The sequence below is a fragment of the Geospiza fortis genome, unplaced genomic scaffold, assembly GCF_000277835.1.
Source record: "Geospiza fortis unplaced genomic scaffold, GeoFor_1.0 scaffold571, whole genome shotgun sequence".
NCBI classification, from domain to species: domain Eukaryota; kingdom Metazoa; phylum Chordata; class Aves; order Passeriformes; family Thraupidae; genus Geospiza; species Geospiza fortis.
The window spans coordinates 259045-285954 of NW_005054492.1; the positions used below are offsets into that span (position 1 = coordinate 259045).

The following is a 26910-nucleotide window of genomic DNA, read 5'->3' on the forward strand; positions in this document are numbered from 1 at the left end:
GAGGGTTTGACAGAGAAAATCTTTGAGGTCCCTTCCCACACAGGCCATTCCATGATTATGTGAGGTTACAGGGGATTTTAGAACTGAATGCTTCAAACAGACCTTTGGATGCCAAAGTGCCAGCACTTGGAGTGGGAGAAGAAAAAGAAATCAACAAAGAAGTGCAATTTCCTTGCATTCTTTTATTTTTTTTTTCACTGTGGCAGTACTGGCTATTCAGACTTCTGACCTGACCTGTTATATGGGTTTTAGTCTGAAATTTAGAGTTTACTTGGGGCTTACATGCAGAAGGTATAAAGAATCCCTAAGCCAGCTATAACTTGACTCATACAAGATTTAATTGGGGATTATGGCAGCCTTAATAAATATGTATATAGTGTCATGAAAGGATTGATTTTTAAAAACTTAGGATGGTCTGGTACATTAGATTGTTTATACATTTGTCTGACTAATTTCATAGTAATTGCAACCCTGTTGGTTCTCAATTAGAAGGTTTTTCAAATGAATCTTTTGAGAGAAAATTAGTTTCCTAAATCAAGATAATTAAAGATGGGAACTTGCTAGTACCCATACAATAGCATCTAAAGATCAAAGAGCTTAAGGGTTAAAAAAAGAGCTTGAAAAGCCAGTCTGATTTCCTATGATCTCTGGCAGTGTCACTTATTTATAAGCATTTCATTGAACTTTTAATTTTTTGAAACAGAAAGAATATTTATGCCAGAGACTTTATAAATTCTTATAATCCAGACAGGTCTCATGAGGCTGCTCTGAGTTTTTTGGACAAGTGGAAGATAATACTTTCACTGTATTAACAGCAATATTTTAAGTTTTTTATAATACCTCAATGGGCAGTTGCTCCTTTCAGATAGATTAACTAGATTTTTAAGCGGGTTTTTTTTTGTTATCCATAATACTTCCAATACTTAGTGATAATATTGTCAAGTCTTTGCCTATTTTTAATATTTAAGTTTTGAAGTTTCATCTCCTTTCCACAAAAAGTCACATAAAACTTTGCAAACATTTATCTCTTTTCAAGTATATCTCTTCAGTGAAGATATTTGGAACAAAAGCTAAAAGGTTTTCAATTGGAAAACTGAAAATGTAGCTGTTGAGAAGCTTGAAATTGTCTTGATTCTACATCCTCTTCAAGGCCTATCATGTCCATGGTTTATGTAATTTCTAGCACAACTTCTGGATCCTTTGATGAAAGATATTTGGAACATTGAAAATTATATTTTAAAAATTGTAATTAACATCCTCACTAGTGGTGTCAAGTCATCCATTTCTAAAAACACAGAGATGATTGGCTTTTTTCTGATAGGCAGTTATCTGTGTGCAATTCAATATCTAAACTGGTGTGAGTATTCCCACACAATATAAATGATGCTGTTAACATTGGAACCTAGAAGGAATCACTTAATCATAGGACCAGAATCAGGATGATAGTTCCAGAATTTATATCAAGGCCTGCTTGGATGGGGCTTTGAGCAACCTGGTCTAGTGGAAGGTGTCCCTGTCCATGGCAGGGGTGTTGGAACTAGGTGATCTTTATGGTAACTTCCAGCACAAGCCATTCTATGACTCTGTGATATTTTAACAGCTCTTTAACCATTTAGCTATTCCCAGTTTTTCTCATGGTATCTTACCTGTATCAAAGGCACATCAGCAGAAATCTTGCTTAAGATATAGGGAACAATTCTGCCAAATTTTACTTAGTTTTAACGAGTGAACAAACTTCATGTTGAGTACTTTCTGTGAAATTTCCATTGAAAGTTCAGTTAAACAGTGTCAAAATGTTGCAACCATTTTATGTTTTGTGGTGTCTGTTTCCTGGGTAGCTGTTCTGTTTTCCTAAATGAAGTATTATCATAGTTAATTGCTGATTTTAAAGACAGCAGTAATGCTTCAATAGCTAAAAAAGTTGATGAAGCAATTTATTAGGCATCTAAATTGCTTCCAAAGTCAAGTAAGATCTATCTTCTAGTGGGTCTAATGAATTTTTAAAACTTCTCTATATCCTGTATTTTAAATGTACTGAATCTCTAAATAAACATGCAAACGTGATTTGGTACAAAAAAGTATATTTGTTTCATACCCAAACACACACACTTATCTTGAATATAATTTTTAGACATCTAGAATCTCATTTTCCAGGAGATCATGAGGAATAATGAATAAAGTAACTTTCAATTAGCTGCCAAATAATTTCATTTTTAGCCTTTGAATATTACAGGAATGGATACCTAGCAGTAGGACTTGTATTTTCCAACATTAAGTTTCAGTGTCAGGTCATACTCTTAAGTTTGGTGGTTCCTTTTTGATTCCACAGATTTTGAAAGACCATAGCGTATATTGAAGAAAAACCTCAAATGTAAAATAAAACCTTTCTTTGCTGTAATGGAGTACTTTATGTGTAAGGAATGTTTGTGACATTTATCCAAAGATCAAAAGCTTTATCATGTGATTTGCACTCAAACTACTTAGTTTTATGACAACAAGGAAACAGCATAATTAGAAATTCAATCTTCTTGTTTACATTTTAAATATTTATTATGTAATTTCCAAGGAGGTTTCTCATTAATGTTAAAATACTTATTTGCATCAGCTAAAGATGTGGCCTTTTATTCAAAATAGTTTTATAGGAAAAGTATCCTTCAAATGATGTCCTTGTTCTTCTTGGCCAGGACTAAGGGGCCTGAGGTCAGTCAGTGAGGTTACTCTGATGAGTAGGGCTCCATCTGTTGTTTTTGTTACATGATATTAGAATTGCAAAATTGGTTCCTTTTGGTGAAATATCTTATACAGACACTACCTCTATTTATGGTATTTACAAACATTAAATAAAACCACTTTTTTTTTTTTCTTAGCTTTAGCATGCCTGTACACAACAGTTGTAGCTTAGCATAAGCTTTTTCGTGTATTTGGATGTGATAGACTCTTTGTATCCTGTCAGAGATAATTCAGATTTGATTAACTTGTTAAATCAGTTTGTTTCTTTTTTCTGTTTCTCAGGAGAGGTTTTCTCTGAGCTGTTTCTTCAGATTTTTAACTGGATTATTTGTGCCCATTCCTTACTGTGACAGGGAACAAGTAATTTGATTTATTTTCTTGCCCCCTAATGTTCATGATGTTTCCTCTTAGAACCAAAAGATTATAGGATCTTGATTTGAGAGCATATTTGGGGCCCATCTCTTCCAATCTCCTCTTTACAGTAAGAGTGTCACATTACATTACAAACATTCCTCTGGACCATGGCCTTGCATTGTCCAGTGACATTCATCCTGAGAAGAGTTTGGCTCTGACATATTTTTAACTCTGCTTAAATAAGTTGTAGGCAGTTAAGAGCTTGATACTTTGCCTTCTATTTCCCAGAAAAAACAAGCCAGTTTCTGACATAATTTTTTCATGAAACATTTTCTCTAAGATCCTAGCCATTTGCTGGACTCTTCTACCTCTTGAACTAGGGGCCCAAAATTTGACACAGGAGTTATGCCCTCCTCAGTATTGGCTAGAAAGCTGGATAAGAATTCACTCAAAGTACCTGCCCAGATGCCATCACAAGTCATTATTTTGCTGTTTAACATATTTTAAATAAATTAGAAAATTATCTTTTATATAATACAACTTTTTTTTTCTAAATTACTTCTTTTTACGCCATAAATTTACAACTAAATTAAATTGCATTGTAGCTAATGATCAAATACTTTCAGCAAGTTCTAAATCAATTGACATAATGAGGTAAAGCCTTTAAGTTTTTAGAATTTCATCTCTATTCATTTCAGCTTCTAATCCAAGGTTCTAAATGAACTCAGATGTGAAAGACATCTTTTTTTTGTTTGACCAAAGTACCTAATCTAAGTTTGGAGGTAATTCTTGCTATGAGCTGGTCTGGGTAATATAACTTTTAGAGGTCACCTCCATCCTAAATAATTCCATGATTTTATGTCAGTTTTTCGGAGATATAAAGAAAATGTCAAACTTCATAGTTCAATTAACCCATCCCAAATTTAGCCTGGGAGTTGATTTAAATGACCAGCTTTGTGCTGAATAATAATAGTTACCTGTAAGCTAATTGAATCATTTCGGTAATAGATTATCCTTTCTTTTTTATAATTTAATATAGCTATCTTTTTAATGTATTGATTTATATGCTAAGGCTGCTAGAAAAGTTCTTGAAAAATTTAACATGCTTCATACAATGCTAAGCTGTTTGCTTAAAGTGGATTGGGAGCATTCCTAATTATTGAAGTTGTGTGCATAAAAGTCTGTCAGCTTTGCAATGGACTGCGATGTTTGCACCTGTAAACCCAAGCACATTCTGCACACACCAGCTCTGATATCCTCAACAGTCACACTTCTGTAATAATGATGCCTAAGCTTTTTTGTAAACAGACATTTATTCAACCAAATTTCATATTTCTTCAGGTTTTGACTATTCAGAATAATACTTTGTGCTGAAGGAATAATTTTCTAAAATATTTTCATTTTTATTGAATATTGAATATCTTTCTGTCCTTGGGCATTTTTAGCATTATTTATGTGATTTATGACTTCCTAAAATTTGTTTAAATGGGTTTTCAGCAGGGAATATAACAAGAACAAACACATCACTGACTTAATATTATTCTATTTTAAACTATGAAAGATTAAAAATTCATGCAACAGTAATCTTATGTTTGAGTTGCTTAGAAATATGGTAATATTTTAAAAAGGTTTTGATGAAAGATAAAATATATTTATACAACTAATAATATTTCAAGATGTTTTTGAATAAGATTGTCTAAGTATGCACTTTATGTTTTTAATTGCTTTATTTGTAAGTTCCAGAAGCAGAAAGTAAAGGAAAATAAAGGCAGAAGAGGGCATTTATCAAAATGTGTATTCTATGCTTACCCCTCTCTTCTAAACAAAATTTTTATAAAGATATAGCTAATGTGGGTAATGTTTCTGGTTTAAGGATCACCCCAAATTGATAATTTTTGAGTTTGGATTAGTAATAATGGAAAATTTGAGTGCTGGATTGTGGACCCTTGCATTTCAAAATGCGGGTTCAAGTTTTTCAAGGGTGTGATGGAAGGAAGAGGAAATAAAAAACATGGCTCAAAGTAAACTTCACTTGGTGAAAAGATGAGTCCCTAAATTCATATTCCAGCCAACTTGGAATGTCTCAAGAACTACCTAACTTTTAAAAGAATCATGTAGACAAAGTGACTATTTCCAAAAGAAATTCTGCATGTTCTTAAATCTGAATTTAGACACTGCTTACATGTACATGTCTGGCAGCAGGAAGTCCTTGTAGCTGTTTCTCCATGCCCTGATGATGTCTGTCCTCAACAGCCACTAGTTCATTTTCTTGAGATGTCAAACAGCCATCCTTGGGTCACACTTCCATAACCTCTGTGAACTCCTACATTTAAAAATGTGAGGTTATGTGCGGTTGAAATTGATATTCTGATTTCATTATGCACTTCCAAGAAATTGAATGAACGGTTACATTTACATTAAAGACAATTTCTGACAGAGACTGTAACCTTTGAGGCATATTTTTACTAGAAAAGTCCTTTCTCGGAAACAAGTACTTTTTGCATGTGTCGTCTTTTTTACAGGAAAAAAGACAAACCTGCAAGGTCGGCCAGTAGAGTTGTTTGTTTCACAATTCTTTCAGAGTTAAAATCCTCTCTTTTTAGCTACAGACACATTGATTAGTCAATGTGTTTTATTCAAAATGCCATGACCTAAATACTGCTTGTTCTGCTGCTGACTTTAGCTTACATATTGTTCTGCTTTAACTTGTTACCTGTATTTACATTTCATAGAGACTACTGCATTTTTAGCAACAGTTGCCATACAATTGCAATGGCTGCTGTACTTCTTTGTTTTTTTCAATCTCACCTAATAACTTCTGAACTCTAAGGCTAAATGTAGCATTTTTCAAGTGAGAACTGAGGGAAAAGGATGCATTACACCTTTTGTTGCAAAGATCTCTTGTTTTGAAATCACTCAGGACATGTTGATTCCATAATTATATGACATGATTTCTTGTCCTGTCTTTATTACAGTACTATTTTTAAGCACATTTTCATTTTTTCCCAAAGAAGTCCCTTAATATATACATCACATTAGAAACAAATATCACACATCTCCTCTGTAGAATGTGCTTGAAGCAGATATTTTTGTGAGAATGGGTAATGTATTGTTTAAGAATGGGCAAGCTCCTTCTAAGACACGTTTATGCTGTATTACTTCTATCAGTTATTGTTGTATTAGTTATTTTGGGAGGGTTAATGTGTCTAGCATTCAACAGAAACTTTGCAGAAGTTTTGGCCTTTGCAGAAACTTTGGCCTGAAGTTTGAGATGCGTGTTCTTCGGATTTAGGTTATAAATAGTAGTTAGTAGTTAGATGAATGCTGGCTCAACCCAATACCACTCTGCAATTTGAAGGACCACTTGGGCTTTTAGCTGACTTTGAAGGAGGAATTTTAGCAGTGATTTCACTTGTTGGTTTTATTTTTTTTTTCTTTTCTCTGTATCATGTTTTCTGCTACTGGTCCCCAGGCAGCCCACATGTACCTTTCAATTAGGGTGTCCATGTTCAATTACAGTCTTGGCACATTATCAAACTTCTGCTGAATACCCAGCAACAATGAAGAAATGCTGTTTTAAAAAGTTTCTTCCTCAGAAAAACCAAAATGGAATATAATGGGGAAATATGAGGCACTCTTTTGGCATGAGTGCTTCTTTTCAGAAACATTTCTAAGGTTTGTGGCTTTACCTTCAAGTTTGCAGGTTTTGACAAATGTGACCCTTAGGTAATTTTTTTTTCTCTGTACTGTTCTATAATGAAAGGCTGCCCAGTGGAGCAAGGAGAAACAAGTTAGATTTTCATGTTCTCAAGATCACATAGACACACACAGACCAGTGGAGGCAGGAAGGCAGGAAAAACTCCTGGTCCAAATCCCTTCTCAGAGCAAGGTCAGCAACAGATTGCTCAGGGCTGTGCCCAGCCAGGTTTTTAGTATCTCCAAGGATGGAGAACCAAGAGCCTCTTTGGGTGACCAGTTCCTGTGTTTGACCACCAAATAAAAAATTGTTTTACCATGCTTAGAAAGAGATTCCTGCATTTTTGTTAGTGCACATTGCCACTTATCTTTTGGAAATTATATTAAATCCTATTTAGACTAGATTAAAAAAGAAAACAAAATAAAACAAAAACAACCAAAAAAAACCACACCCAAAACAAAACACCATAGAAACATTTAGGTTGGAAAAGACCTGTAAGATCATCGAGTACAACCGTTTTAACTGAACACTGCCAAGCCCAGCACTAAGCCATGTCTCTTACCTGTGGATGCAGCTCCACATCTTTTCAGTACCTCCACCCCACCATGTCCCTGGGCAGTGTTTTTCTGTGCTCAACAACCCGTTTCAGTGAAGAATTTTTTTTTTAATATCTAATCAAAATCTCCCATGGTGCAACTTGAGGCCATTGCCTCTTTTCCTCCAGCCTTTTGCTTGGGAAAAGAAATTTAATATTAAAAAAATAAACTCTGCCCACAATGCACATGCCCAATCTCCCACTTATTCTACACATCTAGGTTACTATTCCTAAAAAACTGTTACTTTGAAGATTTGGGTCCTTATTTTTCAGGTGTATCATTATTGAGGCACGTATTGGTTTTGATAAGATTAACCTTGTGTGTAGGAAATATTGTGAAATTAGGAATTCCCCAATTTAATAATTTTCAGTTTGGGAAGCATGTTCCTTAATATTCATCTGTTCATCAAATATTTTTTTCTTTCTATTTATTGCTTCAAAAAAAATCAGGTTGAGCAGATTTTGTTAAGGTGATGTTCATATTTGATAAATAGAATTCTATAGTACTTTGATCATCCTATTCTATGCTATTTTTTCCTCCACACATGTATCTATATGTGTATGAGACCAATACATGATAAAGGGTCCCCGGTATGTTCCTCAACAGTTAGAATATCTTAATATTCTGTTAATAAATTAATTTTAAACTTCACTGTTCTTCTCATGCATAATAAGAAGCTCTACTGAATTTAGCTAGAATAATTTAAATAGAATTAAAAATATGCATCATGTCATGCCTGACACTTTATAGCTAAACTCCTCCAATGTTTGTTGTGCCTTTCACTTACACAGATTCTAAGTGAATAAATCATATTGATTTTTTTTTCATTTCTCTATCTATTAATCTCGATTTTTATGAGCTTCTAAGCCAAGACAAGGAATATTAAATATTCATAAATATTCTTTAGGTATTCTTTAAAACATCTAAATATGTTTGAGCTTGTAAATCTATATATAAAAATTTACCCATTTTTACCCAATTGCCCATCTTTTTTAGTTTTGAAGAACTGGGCTCCCATTATCAACCTACCTGAAAATCTCAATAGTACCTGCAATATTTATGTATTTATTTCTAAACTGTACTTTGCTTGACTTTTAGGGGAAGAGTAGTGAGTAACTTCTGTTTGAGATTAGTCTTTTGAATGGAATTGTAGCAAGCAGACTGGTTTATACTTGTTTACTGTTTCTGCTCAGATATTAATGGCTTATCTATTTAACTTTTTCTGCTGCAAGTGTCATAGAGAAGAATGTTTAACAGAGGATTTTTCTGATTATGATTCAGTATTTGTTGCACAAAACTGGATTGTGTTGGCGCTCCTTCATTGTGCATTTCACCCCTACAACATCTGTTCTGGTCCAGAAGGCAGTTTGAACTTTGTGTGACTTCCAGCTCCTCTCATCAGCAAAAAGACGCTTCAACAGATGTAGGAAATGAATTCATGATGACACAAAGAATGTTTTGTCTCACTAAAAATAAAACACTCTGTAATCTATAAGACAGAAATTGAAGAAGGAATCCATAATAGTTCAAATAAAACCTTAGAACTTGAAATCAGAACTGTATTCTCTACTGACAAATCCAAATTAGGGCTAATGTGATAAAATGGAAAGTTCATTTATACTGAACTGCTTAATTAATTGTGAAACTTTCTGCCAAGCAATTATAAATGTAACATCTCTCACTACTGCCATACCATGAAGAAGTGATGCTTTATGATTTATTAGTAGTCAGCCCACTAGAAAAATGAAAATAACCAAATACTTTAGGGTTTAAATTTATATTTGTTATCTTTACAGGTACAGTTTGTTTTTATATGATTTTACAAAACTTGCAGACAAGTATTCAAGGCCATTGAATGGAAGAAGGATATATTAGGCCAGTTAATATACCTTTATTCATAAGAAAAAAACTAGGACTATATTGTTTACAAGATATTAGGATATTAGGAAAGAATGAATAGGAAATTTCGTGTAGTTTATATTAAACTGTGAAAGATGGGAAAAAAATAACCAAAAAGTACATTTAAATGAGTAAATTTAAACATTGAATGAATTGCATTTGAATAGTCTGTTTGGATTAATTTTTTACTCTAGGTTCTCACGCACATAGAAAAAAGATTATTCTTCAGCATTCCCTTTGTTCCCAAAGGATTTCAAATGCATTAGGTGGATTTAAACACTAGAAAGCTCACAGACTTTACAAGCTCAACAACATCATCATCTCCTTTCCAGGACAGGATAATAGGATTTTTTCCCATTGATAGTTCACTAGGAAATAAGAGAGATGTCTCAGTATGCGGTAAAATTCTATTTTTTTTTCCTAAGATTTTATTGTGGGTTTGCTGTTTAATGATGATAATTTTAATAACTATGTCATGACCTATACTGGTCATCTCTTGTTTAATATTTGACTGCATGCTGTCCCCTCTTCAAAGGTCTAAAGTGTTAGAGTTTTCTTTGTTTATGTGAAAAAACCAATAGTACCTTAGGTGACTTATGATATCTCCAAACATGGTTTACATTGGGTCATTCCACCTCCCAAGTGCAAACAACTTTAAATAGACTTTAATTCAGCTGTATTTTATATTGTTTTTTAATGGAGTTATTCAGGGAAGTGGTATACTGTTCCCAATTTTTTGATTACTCATGGAAATGGCTTAGATCAGACTTTTGCTAATGGAAATGTAACTTTATGACTTGTTTAATGATTTTTTGGATTTGTATTTCTTACTTTGCTGAACTAGTAGTTAAGAAAGTTTAAACTGTTCATATTTATAAAAATAACTCTAGCATTTGCCCTAAAAGAAAATTTCCTTGAACTGTCTGATACTTAACAAGTTCATTGTATATTTATTTTATGTTTCCTCATTTCAGCTTAGAAGTCCAAAAGGCTCTAAAATACAGTATTAATAAAAAACCCACAAAGTAGTTTTTCAATGGTGTTTCAAAGTACATTTAAATTATAAATTATTAGAATTTTAAGGGAGAATCAATTTCTTCAAGGGTTGTGTAATTTTCATTCAAAACCCATTCACTTTTATCTGGGTATCAGTGCACTTGAACATAATATTCTTGGAATTCTGCATGATAAAGGGTAGAAAGATTAATTAGGTGAGTGGTTGCCCTGGGATTGAATTTGATACCTATTAAAAACATATCAATTTCTTCATGCTCAAAGGATAATGAAGCCTACTTTTCTAAGCATATATTAAATAGAAGTTAAATCATTTACTGAAAACAAAACCACATCACCCAAGTAAGCTTGCTTACTGAATGAAGTCAAAGAACACCAATAGACAAGGCTGTAGTTTTTGTCAGAGAACCTACACTAAACAGAATTTGGACCTTCCCAAAGAAAACAGTCCTCTAAGCTAAATCTTGCTGTCTACTTGTTTTTATTAGAAGCCAGTGCCAGAGCTATCCAAATGAGTGTCTGTAGCTGTCACTGCTTCCCTTAACTGAATGTTGCTCCCAAGTTATGCCTTGTTTTGTCTTCAGAGTTGCATCCTTTCCTTTTTACTGCCTTCCCATTATCTTCTTCTTTTCCGAGAATTTGCAGTCCAACAGGTTTAGAAAGACCCCTCTACAGCTGAGTGGTGTCTAATGGTCGAACAGTAAATTCAAAAAGTTATTTAGATGTATTGATGTAGCATGAAATTGTTCAACTATGCTGTACACAATTTATATTGTGGAAGCTAGAACAGAATATTATATGTTTTGTTGTCGGTGTCTTTCCAATGCAGACAAAAGGAATTTTTTCAAGTTTTATCAGTGCTTGGGTGGGATTTTTTTTTTTTAAGAAATGGAATTAGAGGAAGATGTTGGATGGGTTTATTAGTTGAAGCAGAGCTTTAATCAATATTTTTTCAGAATTTTATTAAAATATCCTCCCCTTTACCTTTTTAGTACTTTTTACATCTTTTATATTTATATATTTAAATGTACATTTGTATGGTATACACTTTGAAGGTGTTGTAATATATTGTTAAGGGACAGTAGAAGTACACATGTGAGTGACTTATTGCTACAATTTTTGTTATCTCTCAGTGATGGACTCACTTCTATTGCATCTGAGCAGGCACCCGTGGCAGATTTGTGATGTTAGTACTGAAACCTGAAGGCTACTGCTGCTAACGGGACTGAAATCAATTAGTCTGCTAAATATTAGTCCATATGAATACAGTCATCTGTCTCCATATTTAGCAGTATAAATGGACCTCTCATTACTGTTCTTACTTATCTTCCTTGGTGATTTTTAAAACCATTAAGGAATAATACAGAATCGTCTTAGTGTATTACAACTGATAATAATTCCTTTATAATGACTCTGATCAAAAGGGAAGGGACGGGTTGTATCACCTAGTTCTAGTAGTGCTCCTTTATTTTGCTGTGAAATTGGACATGTACCAAAGACTGAGGGAAGCCCTGAACGAATTCACTTTTTCCCAGAACAGCTGTACTACACTGGCATTGCATTTCCCAGACTTCTTCTTGAATAGATCTTTTACATCGTGCCTTTATTCCTTTTTTTTTTTCCTGAATAGGTAGTTAGGTGATATTCTTGGAAACACTGGAAGAGAAAGTACTTTTTCAGATCTATCAAGAAGATGTTATTTATTTCTGGGCTTAGGTTAACATAGGTAGCACCTCTACTAAATATTTACAGTATCTCCACTGATCTGATAGAATAGGCATTCAACTGTGTATTTAAAGAGATTCACAACAGCCTGATGCAAAGAACTCCATTTTTTATTAATCCATTAGTTAGAGTACAGTAATAATTTGAGTTGTGACTACATTTCTGCCATCTTCATCAGGGCTTATTCTATCTGTAGCTCTTGAGACAGATTTGGAAGTATGGTGAAATTTTCTGAATGTGTTGTCTCTTTGCAATATTTTGCTTTCAGTAAGTAACAAGTGAGTATTCTCCTATCTTCATTTGCCTGACTACTAAAAAGCAGAGATTTCTAGATTAATAACTTGAGCAATATTTTTACTTCTAGGTTGCAAGAAGCAATATTTTTTTATTTACATCAAGCAGAGCTAGGAAAATTGTGAAGCTGGGAAAATGGGACAGATGGTTTTATATTTTTCTATTTTGTGAATATTAAAGTACCATATGTAGAAAAAAATATTTCCTTTTGGTTTCAGAGATGTAGCTAGCATCTCGACAGAGTTTATGTAGTTACACTCATGCTAAGAAATTTAATTGGATTTGAGACCTCTGCCAAAGCTGTGTTGCAATCTCAAATATCTGTTTGATTTATGAAGGAAAAATATTCTCTTACTTTTACACCTCTTATCATGCCACCTCTTACATTCTACATGACATGTATTACCTAATCTATTGCATTTAGATAGCTCAACATCAGTTATTTGAATTAAGAAATGCAATTATCCTTGAAGCAACCCTGCTGAAATATACATTTCACATATATTTCACTGCTAACATATATATTTCTGGAGCAAATGTACAAGACTGCTCTTTAGAGGAATATGGTATCAGAAAAATGGTGACGTAGAATGTGACATGAAATAAATATCCAAGCTCTTCAAGTTCCTCCATGTCTTTATTTATTAGTACCTTGTTTTCCACCAGCAATTACAGGTCTTGAGGCTAGACTAAAGCTTTACCTGACAGTTAAATAAAGAAATGAGGCTTGGAGTAGCCTCCTGGATGATTGATTACTCCTTGATTCTTATTACAACACAAGGTAAAACTTTCTGTTAAACTCATTTGCTTTCTTGTGTGGAAGTTTTGGGTTTTGGTACCGTGAGTGCAAAGACCAGAGAAGACAACAAGCCAACTCTTCCTCTATCAGGGCTCTGTGTGTCCTAAAGGAGCCTTCACCATGCTTTTCACTGTTGCACTGGAAATTCCACTACTCCCTCCTCCATAGTACTATACTCAATATTTCTACAGTCCCCTTCAGCTTCTTTCTGGACTAGGCAGTCCTGCCATCTTCCTGGTTGTCTTTATGGTCTCAGAATTTTTGATTTTAGCAGAGTGGACACAGATATTTACTTCTGCCTGAGGCAGGATATGTTCTTTGTGGCTTTTTACTGTGTTTTTTTTTTTTTTATTCTTAGCTATTTTCTTATGGGAGCAGGGTATAAAATATTAATATTTACTAAAAAAATTCAATTGTGATGGTCTTCTTTGAAAAAGCATTCACAATTCAGGAAATCTCATGAAAAATGTTATGTGCTATGCAGATATTTGATGTTTATCTTTTTTGGGTTGTTTGTGGGGAATATTTGTGGAAAATACCTAGTTCTGTTAAATTTAGGTTGGCAGACTGATACTGAAGCAATCTTCAGTTTTCTTTGCCTTTTTTCATGTAGCTTTTGATATGACTATTGAAACAAAAGATTCACATCTTGTGTAATTCTTGCTTATTTAGGCTAATTGCATAAAAGTTAATAGCAAATCTATTTCATTGCACTTTTCTCTTAATTATAATAGTTCTAATGTTAATATCTATGGATAGCACTTTGCTGATAGTTTTTCTGTGCTCAGCTTTTCTTGAATTTTTACTAACAGAAGCAAATTGCTGTGGGTTTTAGCAAGTTTTGAAGTTATATTAATGGGTAAAATTTGTCACATAAAAAAAAAAGCTAGAGACTTATGGAAAACACCTTTCTGCCTCTTTCCCAGACTCCAGATACCACTCTCTCCTATTCCTGGCCTTCAATCCCTTTATTACGTCCACCAATGCAGGTAACAGTCCATTCAGTGAGGTGATGGATAATGCAGGAGGCTGGGCTCAGGACACAGTGATTCCTTTCTGTCATTTCTTCCTTTTCACTCTTTTCTTCCACTGCTCCTTCTGCCTAACTCATTTCCTCTTTTTTTATTGTGGATTATCCACAGTCCTTTCAGGATGTGTTTGCTCTCTCATGGGCTCATGCATTGGCCAGAGTCCTGGAGTGTTGCCAATTGTGCTGTGGAGCACCTCTTATCACTTTGGCCTTCTTGTCTCTCTCTTTGACGTTCTAAGAGGGGCTACAGACTCCTTCAGCCCTCTCAGTTGTGTCCTGCAGTGGCTCCTTCATGACCCAGCTGGAACTGCCTGTATCTGTCACAGCACAACCTCTGAACTCCCTCCCCTGCAATCAGCCCCACTAACAAAACCTTGCTTTTTATATCCAATACACTCAAATATGAGAATATTGTGGGAGGGAAAGGCAAAAGCCTTGACAGAGTCAAGGTAATTGTCACCCAACGTTCTTCTCTTGTTCACAAAATTTATAATTTTATCCTAGAAGATGGTGGACTTAGTCAGGCATGATTTACCCTTGTTCTGTGTGTTACAAATCATCTTTTTCTCATTTAATTTCTAGTTTTATGTCAACATCACATATCACATCATTTTCTATCACATTTTCCTTTTTTTTTACCCCCTTCTTTAATTTTGTCCTCAGGTTTGGGACATAAGGCTGTCACCATCATCTAATGTCCTTATTTAGATTGTTTTTTCTATCTCAATATGTACTTTAGCTCAAAACATAACAATGTTTAGTAAAATTTCATACTTGTAGAACAGGTTCAATATATAGAATGAAAACAATATAAAACCTCACAATACAAGATTTAAGCTGATAAATTCCCAAATTAATTTATAATCTACTTTATATTTTTCAGCTTTACTTCAAGTAACAATTTCACTTAGCAAAGTTGAGCTCAGTGTGGGTGAATCCAAGTTCTTCACATGCACAGGTATGTATTAATTTTATTTGTAGGTATATAATTTGTGTTGAATTTTGAGTTTTTTATGTATTTGTAACTGAAATAGTTGTACAATATTAAATTTACATATTGTTGTACATTCACATTGACTTGTGAGGACTGTAGCAAATACTAGGACTTCACTGGCTTCAAATTTCCAGTCTAGGATCTTTTAATTTCACACACTGAATCAGTTTGAATTCTCTATATCAGTACATGTAATTTATATCTGTTAGGATGCTTTTGTAGTTAAAAAATTGTCACTTATTTAAATTAAGGAATTAAATCCTCTCCAACCTAATGAGACAGCCAAGGAGATTTTTTTCTGGTGAGGCAGTAAATAGTCAGGAGGATAAGAATTTGCATTTGCAGCTGATTGATATGGATCCTTGATGGTGCTGAGTTGAGATCTTCCACTGACAGTGACACATGGCCTGACTACACTGACAGTGCCATTATCTGATGACTTGACCTGTTGATCCAGTCACTGACAGCCTGTTTCTTTCCTACAAGACTTTATACATTTCTGTGGGTTTTTTTCCCTCCTCTTGAGATCCTTTAGCTGCTATTTACCTTGTCTCAAATATCGTACATCTGCCTGCAGTTTTGTCCTGCTTGTCTTTCTTACAACTTGCATAATTTAGCAATTAGCTGGCATTGCAGAATCACAGAATCACTGAGGTGGAAAAGACCTCCAAGGCTGTCAAGTTTAGGTTTTGAGTGATCACCACCATGTCAGCTAGAGTATGGCACTGAGTGTGTCATATCCAGTCATCCCTTGAACACCTCCAGGGTGATTCCACCGTCTTCCTGAGTAGCCAGTCCTTGACAACCCTTTCCATGAAAAAATTCTTCCTGAATTCATTTTCAATTCCTGACACTGCACAGACTGTGCACTGGGTAGGCATACGCATTGCATGATGTCCTTCTAAATGTCTAAATTTGCATCGGTTTTGGCTTTGTTTGTAGCCATTGGTGAGCCTGAGAACATAGATTGGTACAACCCCCAAGGAGAGAAGATTGTTTCCAGTCAGAGGGTGGTTGTTCAGAAGGAAGGTGTCCGCTCACGCCTCACCATTTATAACGCAAACATAGAAGATGCTGGTATATACCGGTGCCAAGCAACAGATGCTAAAGGACAAACTCAAGAAGCTACTGTGGTTTTGGAGATTTATCGTAAGTAAAATGCCATCAATTACCAAATAAAAGACTGTGTTTTAAATGACACTTGCATAGAGAAAGTGAAGCCTCTCAAAATATCATCCCAAGCTCTGAATTTTATCTTCCAAATAATTGCATCTTGTGCGGTTTATTAAGTAGACATTATGAAAAAGATTTGCATTAATTGGAGTGCCACATATAAGTATTGTAAATTGCTTTTCTCCTGTATTTTAGAATGCCATCTTATGAGGGTTCACTGCCTGCCCCTCAGAGAAATTAGAAAATGGGAGGAAAAAAAACAGATCAGTATAATTTGCATTACGAGTGTGTGTACAGTTTACAAACTACAAAATATTACAAATATGCATAAATAAAAGTGCAGGAAGTGCAATATATGACTTTTTAAAACAGATTTTTTTACTCAATTGTTATTTTAATCTCTGTCTTTTGCTATTCTTGCCCTTATGAATGAGTTTTGACGTAAGACATTGAAGCTCAGTGTGATAAGTAACCAAAATGGATTTCAATTGCAAGCAATGAGTTGAGGAGTATATTTGAAAAATAACTGCATTCTATTGTAGTATGGCATTCTCTGAGAGATTTGAGTAGCTTTTTTCTCGGTGTTGAATAACTACATTTTATGACATTTCTTTAGATCAATCAAAAATACCTAAAAACTGTGCATTAAACAAGCATAGTGAAGATGTGAGGCAAGGTTTTTGTTGGTGAAAGATGGGGCATATGCCAGCAGCCCATCAGATGAGTTAGGATCTAAATTCATTGGAGAACAAGTTTTTTAAATGTGAAGGAATTACAATGAGACAAAAAATACAGAGTAGAATGGTAAAGCACTGCTTCTGAGAGGTACAGATAGCTCAGCTAATATGAGATAGATTAGAAAAGAAGATGAAAAAAAATCTTCTGATAAAACAACCGATAAAAGAGTGGTAGCAGTTAGATGTGATTACATGGTGGCTTGAAACCTCACAAATCAAAGGATTTCAATTTTTCAGGAATTAATTTGTATGCATATAACTGTCAGTTACTCCATTAGCAGAATGCTGAGAAAATTAGAAATCTTTAGAAGCATTCACGTGTGTTAATTTTAATAATTCTGAGGTCAGACAAACCTGCAAACCTACACAAGTAATTTTAATGTTTATGCGAATAGACATGTAAAATTTCCTTATTCATATTTGTGATGTAAGAAAAAAAAAGCAGGATTGCCTGTTGGTAGTCTTGGGCCTGGTTTTTAGGACTCTCAGATATCTGTGAGAGGTTTTCTTCTGACTTCATACAAATATGTATGAGAGATGTAACAACAAAACTGTTCTCCCTCTGCTGTGGGAAGTGTCTGGATTATTTGAGCCTGCACTCATATCAATACAAAAAAAAACAGAGATGAAGCTGCATCTCTGGCATAAGCTCCCCAAATTTTACTCTGAAATGTAATTGGCCATATTTGACCTGAGAGAACATAGGTTGATTTGTCTATACTGTGCGCAAGAATTCTTCCAGATTTTTTTTTTTTTCATGTTAGTCAACTGCATTAGATCTTATATGAGATCAAGGATTAATAGCATCTTGGACTTGTAAAACTACTGGATTTATTCGACACATGTGGAAAATCAAATATAATTTGGTTCTTTGAGCTCGGAAGAATTAAAAGCCTCAGCAGACCTAAAACAATCTTGTTAATTCCTAAAAATAATTATAAAATTTGTTATGACCTAATAGTCATAATAGACCTAATAGTTTCTCACTAGCCTTTTAATGTTGTATTTTACTCAGCTGCTGTTTTTCACAGTGATGCAAATATTCTACTTTTCTCATGAGAATTTTCCAAATTTTAATGTTTTTTATGGAAGAATTAATAGAATAAAAATATGAGGTTTTAATTCAATAACAGAATAATGAGGAACAAAACCCACAAGAGAGTAAATAAACTATCAACATGAATATATAAACTCTACGTCTTAGAGTCTTAAACTCTAAGACATAGAGTTTAAAAACTGTGTTCTGGAACATTGAAAACAATGAAAATGTGTTTATAAAACCTGCAGAATGTATATAAATAAACAAAATTTTCCATAATACCAAAGGATTGTAAAGTAATTTTTACAGGCAGAGTCCAAGATGATTTGAGTCTTATGTGGGAAAATTATGTTATGGAAATAATTCTGTACTATCACAATAAGTAGATTTAATAGTGGTGTTTATCTTATTTGTTATTGAATATAAATTTAATGCTATGTTAAGTGTAAGACTCTTACTGTATTCTGTTTTTTTGATTTCTTTTCCTTTTCAGAAAAGCTCACTTTTCGGGACATAGTGTCTCCACAAGAGTTCAGGCAGGGAGAAGATGCAGAAGTTGTTTGCCGTGTTACGAGTTCACCTGCTCCCGTTGTCAGCTGGTTGTATCGGAATGAGGAAGTCACAACTATTGCTGACAGTTAGTATTTTGGTAACTCTTTAAGTTATACATTCCAATTAATATTAAAACATTATTTTAAAAAAGGTCTTTTTAAAGTCCTAGTGGACTTTGTGGTGGATTTTAGTGGGAGATTTTGATTAGTCCGTCAGTTTAAATGTAATTTTACCAGGTTCTGTGATCTGTAGAGAATGGTTTCCCTCATGTGTCTTTTTTTCCAATTGGGAATTTTGCCTGGATGTAGCATGAGTGTCCAAACACCCAAAAGATTGCTGGGAGGTCCCTCACAGGATCTCTTCCTGGTGTGCCTTGTCTGTAGGAGTTGAACACGTTTAAAACGCACAGAGATGAACTTCGCAGCAGGCCAAGCTGTGATACTGACCCTGCACAGCCCTGACTTTGGGATGCTTGCCCAGTTGCTCAGAGAATTCCAGGTGGAGAGGCATTTTGCGTTATTGTGAGGGTTTGCTTGTTACCCTCTGAGTTACAAGTAACTGGGATAAAAGTAATCTGCTGAGGCTGGACTGATAAAGCTTGGATTAAGACAAATCTCACCTTCCCCACATGCAAGTTCTAAGTCTCTAGAGAGGCAATTACCTAAGCAAACAGTATTTTTTCTATTTACCCCCCACAAAAACTTTGAATCATTTTTTCCAGTGCTGTCTCCATAGTCATCTTTCCAAAACAGGACTTTTTTTACATTTTCTGGAAATTGAACTAACATTGTTAATTAATCAGCTTTTCTAATTTTCCATCAGTTTTTCTCTCTGCATGTAATGAAACTCAGAGTAGCAATACATATTTAAAATTTTTCTTCTTTCAAAAGTTATTGTTTTTCTTTATTTCAAAATGAAAATTAAAAGTTTCTTTGGGGCTTTATGAAGTCAAATGTGGAAGAGTTGTTAGGGGGGAAAAAAATCTTGGTTAATATTTCTGGATTCAGTCTTTGGTTCCTCTCCATTGGGAAAGAAAGTTTTGATTAAACTTCTTTCTTATTTAGTATATCCTATTTCTTTTGTCATCTAGACACAGAGACTAAAAGGAAACAGCAAATTTCTACACTTAAAAAAAAATAGTTGTAATTTATTTATATAAATATATATATAATTAAACATAGAAAATTTTCAAAAATAAGAACACTGAAAATAAACCATGAATTAGCAATGTAGGAAGAAGTCATTTGAGGATGATAGAGCTTCAAAAAGTAGAACTGCCTCATAGATCTCTCTCAAATTTGTTATCGCCATTTTGGTTTTCAGTCAACCTGTAGGTTTAGCAAAGCAGATGAAGCAGCATTTCCTTCCTCCTTCAAAATCGTGCACTTTGAAATCGGAATTTTTAAAATTTTAATGCATAAACTTCTATTTTTTAAATCATTTTCTTTCACAGTGCTAAAAGGTACAATGGTAGGAACAAGTTTTAAGTTAAATAGTAGAATACTTCCCTTATGTTCTGATCTGGAACAGTATCCAAATACAATTCCAGTCATGTTTGGGCGGTACCATATTTAAATCACATAAAAATAGGCCACTGGAAATTTTGTGGGGTTTTTTTGTGTGGGTTTACAATACAGGTGGAAAACAGCATGCCCACTGTCTTACAGGTAGGAATTTTTTTCATGCCTAATGAAATAAAAATTATTCTGTTTTATATTATAATTCCAATTTCAAAATCTACAGTGGATGATCAAATTCTCTCTTATTCTGAAAGATGACTTAAGGCAGGCTTCAAATGAGCAAATTCACCCTCCAGATCCTATTGGGCAGGCTGTTGCAATACAGTCCTGCTGCTTCCTCAGTGTAGCATAGTATCTGGTATTTGTTTTCCACTTCAAATCAGTAGCTTGTCCAGTTCTAATTGCAGTACTGGAGATGTGTTGCCATTGCCCTGCAGAGCCCATGTAGGCCATTAAAATACATTTGTATTATCTAACATTCAAATGTGATTGCTTGCTTTAAGATGGCTAACATGCTGTGTTTATTTTGTGTTTAGAATATATTACAAAAGAATGGCCAGTTGTATGAGAAAAAGGTTTAATAAAAGTCTTAGTCTTCAACATTTTCCAAAAGTTTCAATATTTTATTCAACAGCTTTTCAGTAATGTCCTACTATTAGACAGTATTTGATTGGACATTCTGGCTCAAAGCCTGGTACACATACAGCAAAATTTGCAAACCATGAGCCAAAAAATCCTCCAGATTGGGTTGAGTGGCAGTGAAAAGACATAAGCCCTTCTTGTCAGCCACACCACTTAACATGTGATATGACTGAAGGGGGAGGTCATGCAATTGACTGTTCTTCTAAATCAGGAGTTTGAAGTTGAGTTGAGGGGATTGAGTCACAAAAATGCAGTGATGATTGGAGTAGTGTAATGCCCAGTTACTTCCAGATTCACCAACTCAAATCTGCTTAGTAAAGGGCACAATTTTATCAAGATATCCATGGCATAGTGAACTTCTGGTATACTCATGGGAATATCTACTGCTGTATCCATTTTTCTACAATGAATGTTGAAAAATTATCCAGTCAACATTTAGTTTTTGTTTCCTGATACTAAGTGAACCCTCATTTTTTCAGTGTTTTATAAAAATGGAGATCACCTTCAGCCCTCCTGTTCATCTCACCGATTGCACGTCTATGGTAAAAACCCCCCCCAAAAAAACCCAAAAAATATTTACCAATGCTTAAAGGTTTAAAGAGGGGCTGGATCTCTCCATTTCAAAATACTTGGAGACATGGTTCTGTGTAGGTAATTGTGTAGGAGCAAAACAGGAAAAGATATATTTTGTATGTGGTAGTGTATGATATGGCATTAATATTCAAGCATGACTTTAACAAACCAGACATAATTAGTGTAAATATGTTGATGATGTTAATGTCCTGTAAACTTCTATCAGGTGAATCAGGTGAAGCATGATTTTTTTTTTTTTCATTTCTCTCTTCTTGCTACTAATACAGAAGTCATTTGTTTGCTAGTTAAAAATGAAAGTTAAATGCTTAATCTCATCATCCTCCAATATTGAAAGGTGCAAAACAGAAAAACAACAGCTGAATAACAGGGGTTCATGTTCTTCAAAACCCACATTCAATGAATTTCAGGAAGTCATTCTCCTCAGAAGAGTGCATTAATATTGACTAGTTTTGGTGAGTTTACCTTGATGAGCTTCCAGGCACCCACCCAGCCTTTCTCTCACCCTCCTCAAGAGGTTGACCTTGGCTGCACACCATCTGTCACCAAAACTGTTAAATCACCTCCTCTGAAACTGGACAGGAGAGGCAGAATATAAAAAAGGCTCATGGATCGAGATAAGGACATGGAGAAATCACTTGCCAATTGCCATCATGGGAAAAACTGATTTGACTCAAGGAAAATATAATTGCCAACATAATCAGAGTAGAATAGTGAGAAATAAAAGTCTTAAATTTCACCTTTCCCTCACACTGTCTGTCTTCTCGGGCTTAACATGATTCCAAACACTTTCTCCTGCTGCTCCTTCCTCCTCAGGGCAGGACTCTTCATGTTCTTCCCCTGCTCCAGCGTGGGGACACCTCCATGAGCTTCAGCAATGCTTCCAACAGGCTGCAGTTCTTCAAGAGCTACTCCAGCAGGGTCATCCCAGTCCTGGCACAAAACCTGCTTTGGCATGGGTTCCTCTCTCCATGGGCTCCTCTCTCCATGGGTTCCTCTCTCTGTGGGTTCACAGGTCCTGACAAGGAGCCTGCTCCAGCACAGGTTTCCCACAGGGTCACAGCCTCCTTCAGGTTTCCATCTGGTCTGACCAGGTCATCCAGGGGCTACAGGTGGATCTCTGCTCCCCTGTGGACCTGATGGGCTGCAGGGGCACAGATGCCTCTCTATGGTGTGCACCATGGCCTGCCAGGGAATCTCTGCTCCGACACCTCCTCTTCCTCCTTCTTCACTGACCTGGGTGTCTGCAGAGTGATTCAGCTCAAGTCTTCTCACTCCTCGCCTGGCTGCCATTGCTGTTGCACATTAATTTTCCCTTTCTTAGGTTGGTTATCCCAGAGCTGCTGATGGCCTCGGCCAGGGGCAGCTCCTTCTTAGAGCCTGCTGGCAATGGCTCTCTAGAACATGGGTGAAACTTCTAGGAGCTTCTCAAAGAAGCCACTTCTGTATCCCCCCCAAAGTCTCGCCAAAATAAAAAAAAAAAAAACCAAACTAAAGACAACAAGATTATTTGAGAAAATGAGACAAAAAGTGTGTTGAGATTAAGACAGGGAGAACGCTCACTGGCATTAGCAAAATGGGTTTGACGGAGGGGAAAATTAATTAAATTTATTACATGTTAAATAATGTTGAATGGTGAAACACAAAGACAAAATTAAAACAATATCTCTCCTCTCCTTTTACTCAGACTTTACTCTTTCCTTGCTGACTCCTCTAGCTCACCCATTCCGAGGAATGCAGGAAGATTGGGCAATGGGGCCTGTGGTCAGTCTGTGACATTTCCAGTGTGGATCCTTTCTCTGGGTTGCGGTTCAGGATGAATTTGCTGTAGCATTGGATCTTCCATGGATTACAAAGGAGATATCTGATCCTTGAGGCCAACAGATAAACACATAAACCCAATATTAGTTCAGAGAGAAGGGAGAGGAAAAATTAAATTCAGATCCAGTTTACTCCTGAAGTTTATAATTTTGCTGCTGCATGTGCAGAAAATTGTGTACATGGTTTTCTTTCAGAACCTGATTTTACAGCGTCCTTCAGCTCCTCAAAATGTCTACTGAATTTCAGTTTATGCTGGCCTTTTCAGAAGATAGAGTGCTTTCTTTTTTTGGTTTATGTCTTTGTTGCCATTTCTGTGAAGTGTTAGAGGGTGGTGAAATATATCATTGACCAAGAGTGAATGAAGAATGGAACAGGAGGAGGGAAGGAGGGCAAGCAAGCTGAAAATCATTAAACATTGGGCTGTAGAATGGGCACAAAGACAGATAGTCTAGATAGAGAGGGAAACAGCATTTCGTTGGTTATTTTATTTAAAATTGCTCAATTTAATTTTTGAGTATTTTTTTTATTTAATTTTTTTTTTATTCTGTGTAAATGCTCACGAGTATTCCACTCATTTTGTGATAAATTGCTATTTAACTTAAAGTTGATTACTTCTTGGAGAAAGTAGGAAATTATGGATGAAAAATCCAGACTGAATTCTAGGAAATTTAATGTGTTTTGGAATGAAGAAACCCCAAATTTCTCAGCCTACATTTTCTTTTTAAATGTACAAATGTTTTGTCACTGAGTATTCTGACTGTACAGAGAAATTACTTAAATATTATTCATTTAAGTTAGTGTTCCTCATGTTGTCTTGATTTACTTGATTTATGCCACTTGATCTCTTTATTTTTCTTTCTAGATCGATTTGCGATATTAGCAAACAATAATCTCCAAATTCTTAAGATCAATAAAAGTGATGAAGGAGTTTACAGATGTGAAGGAAGAGTGGAAGCAAGAGGAGAAATTGACTTTCGGGACATAATTGTTATTGTGAACGGTAAGGAGTAAAGTTGACGAATTGACTTCTTGCTTTATTTGATTATTATGGCCTATTTCAACATATATTAACTTCTAAAAAACCCTTATTAAACTGGTTAATATAATTGTCACATCTTTTTAGTATTGGTTTCCTATTAATATAATTCCTTAGTATTAAAAAAAACCAAACCTACTATACCGTGTAAATAGAATTAATTGCATTTCATAATATCAGTAAATATAAATATGTAAAGCATGGATCATTATTATTTATCATGTACAGTACAATAATTATTTCAAGACTTGAATTTCAGATTATAATAGTTCAGTTCAGTCTATTTTTCAGTTTTTTGTCATTTACTCTTAAAAAAACACGCTTGATTTTTCATAATTATTCGCCTTCACTGTGTAATGTACTTTATGAGCTGTCCCAAAAGTCACAGATACATTTTATTAACAGTATTAATTACAGATTTTTTCAAATTTTATTTTTGTGAGGAAAAAAATATGTGAGGAGTTACCTGAAAATTTGCATTATGCATTTTATTAATTTATAATAAACCTCTAAGAAGGAAAATCAATGAATTGAGACAAGAGGGAGCATTTAACTCAACCTCTCTTAAGCTCTGCACTGACCTGGTGAAAGATAACTATCTCTTCATATATTGCCTGGAAAGGACACCGTTCATAAAGGGCATTTTTTATCTCTGCAGTCTGTTTAATGTCAGCTTTTCAGTGAAATTCTTCCTCAGTGTGTCTTAGGTTCAGAGCTTTAAATGCTTTGCCCTTGACTGGTCCTTCCCAGCAAACCCCAGCAAACACAAAGCATTATGTAAGGTGAAGGCACAGCTAGTTTAAGCAGGAGGAGCAGATTTTGGCACAGATATTTCTTAGTCCATGCTGTCAAGCAGCAACATCTGAGGCAGAATTCTCTAGATTACTGTAGGTGGCACATTCTGGTGCTGCATTACCACGACTCCTGGTTATGTACAATTCCAACAGTGCATCTGGTAGCATTTAAAATGCCAAATGAGATTTTCCTCAGCTTCTATTTATGTACAGGGATATGAATCCACCTTCTGATTGCCTTTCATCTCTATTTATATGCAGTTGAGCTGAGACAGTCTGTATTTAACCTAAAACATTGGTTTGCAAACCATGGTCAGCCTTCACATCATTTTTTGCTGAATTTAAAAAAAATCTGGTTCATCTTATATTTATTATAACTCTAGGCAAGAATTTTAACACTCATCTCTAAACTTCAGTCTTGGGAGGAGAAAGAGCTGCCAAATAAGTGATTATGACATGGTTGGTCATGTAAAGTGACATCAATTAAGAGCTATTTCCTGCTTCATTTATAGTAATAAATAGGTTTGCCTACATAAAGTTGAAAGGATAAAATTTGATCCAGAAAAGCTTTTAGAGTAGTATTAAAATGCAGAAAAAAAGGAAAAATTTGTAGTGGTTTTTGGTGGAAATAAAGCCTATTAAATGAACTGAATAGGAAAATTAAAAAAAAAAAAAAAAAAAAAAAAAAAAAAAACAAAAAAAAAAAAAAAAAACAAAAAAAAACCCAAAAAACCCCACAACAACAACAACAACAAAAAAACAAAAAAAAAAAACAAAAACAAAACAAAACAAAACAAAACAAACAAAAAAAAACAAAAAAAAAAAAAAGAGAGAAAGATCAGTCTGTGGGCCACCAAAAGCTACATGGCCATGGCCATATTTCCACTGCATCTCCTTTTCCAAAAGAGTAATAAGAAATACTTCCTTTGGAGGATAATCTTGGCTTACAATAAAAGGAAAATATTATCATGAAAGTATTTGTATGTAAAAGTTATTCAACTTTAGAGCTTTACTGTTTATTTACCCATCTTGTTATACTCACTGTAGAATCTGTAGGAATATGCAAGATCTATACAAACTATATTTCTATAATAAGAATCACAGAATGAGGTGAATTGGAAGGGACCCACAAGGAGCATTGAGTCCAATGAAAAAGTTGTCCAGGTTTCAAGTAAATAGAAGTATGGAAGGTCTCCAAAGCAGGATAAACTGTAACAAAAGAGCTTAGGGGTACTTTATGAAATCTGGCATGCCATGTTAATTATAGTAGTTCATTTTTTTTAATTAAAGTTTGCATATGAACAGTTTGCAAATTTACTCAAAAATAATTAAATCTTGCAACAAAGTTTGATATCAGGGTAATTTCTAATGTATAGAAATCCTTGGAGGGTTATAAGGGGTAAAAAATTGACAGCTGGGTTATCTCTTAGAAATCTGATGTTTATGTTTCTTTTCTACTTTCAATGCTAAAATTTTTGTAGCATTTCTTTTCTAGTCGTATTTACAGTGAGATCTGAATGTCATAATTTTCTGTGATTACAAGTGGTTGATATAGAGGAGAATGAAAGAATTCAAGTCCTCCTGTAAACAAAGGTTTCTTTTATTTATTCTTTTGTCTCTTTGTTTTTCCTTATTCTTTTTTGAATTATTTTTCCCTAATGTACTACTTAGACTTACTTTTTACTATCTGAGAAGTTCCATAAATTAAATAGTCATCCTGATCTCACTGAAATTAATGAAAGACAGCTATTTACACAGTTATATGGGACTGAGTTTTGCCACTCTGCTTTAATTATGAAATGAGAGACTTACCAGCATACCTTCATTTCACTTTTCCTCTTGTAGCTTTACACTTCAGATACAACCTATGTAC

The 26910-nt window shown here is 34.6% G+C and overlaps 1 protein-coding gene across 1 annotated transcript in view; it reads left to right on the plus strand.

Moving 5' to 3' along the window:
• Window positions 1-26910, plus strand: part of NCAM2 (neural cell adhesion molecule 2) — a 274139-nt gene that overhangs the window by 121856 nt on the left and 125373 nt on the right. Inside the window, exons 4-7 of the mRNA XM_005428596.2 lie at window positions 15022-15096; window positions 16075-16281; window positions 18575-18718; window positions 24070-24207. Coding sequence (XP_005428653.2) covers window positions 15022-15096; window positions 16075-16281; window positions 18575-18718; window positions 24070-24207 — 564 coding nt within the window. The remainder of the gene's footprint in view (window positions 1-15021; window positions 15097-16074; window positions 16282-18574; window positions 18719-24069; window positions 24208-26910) is intronic.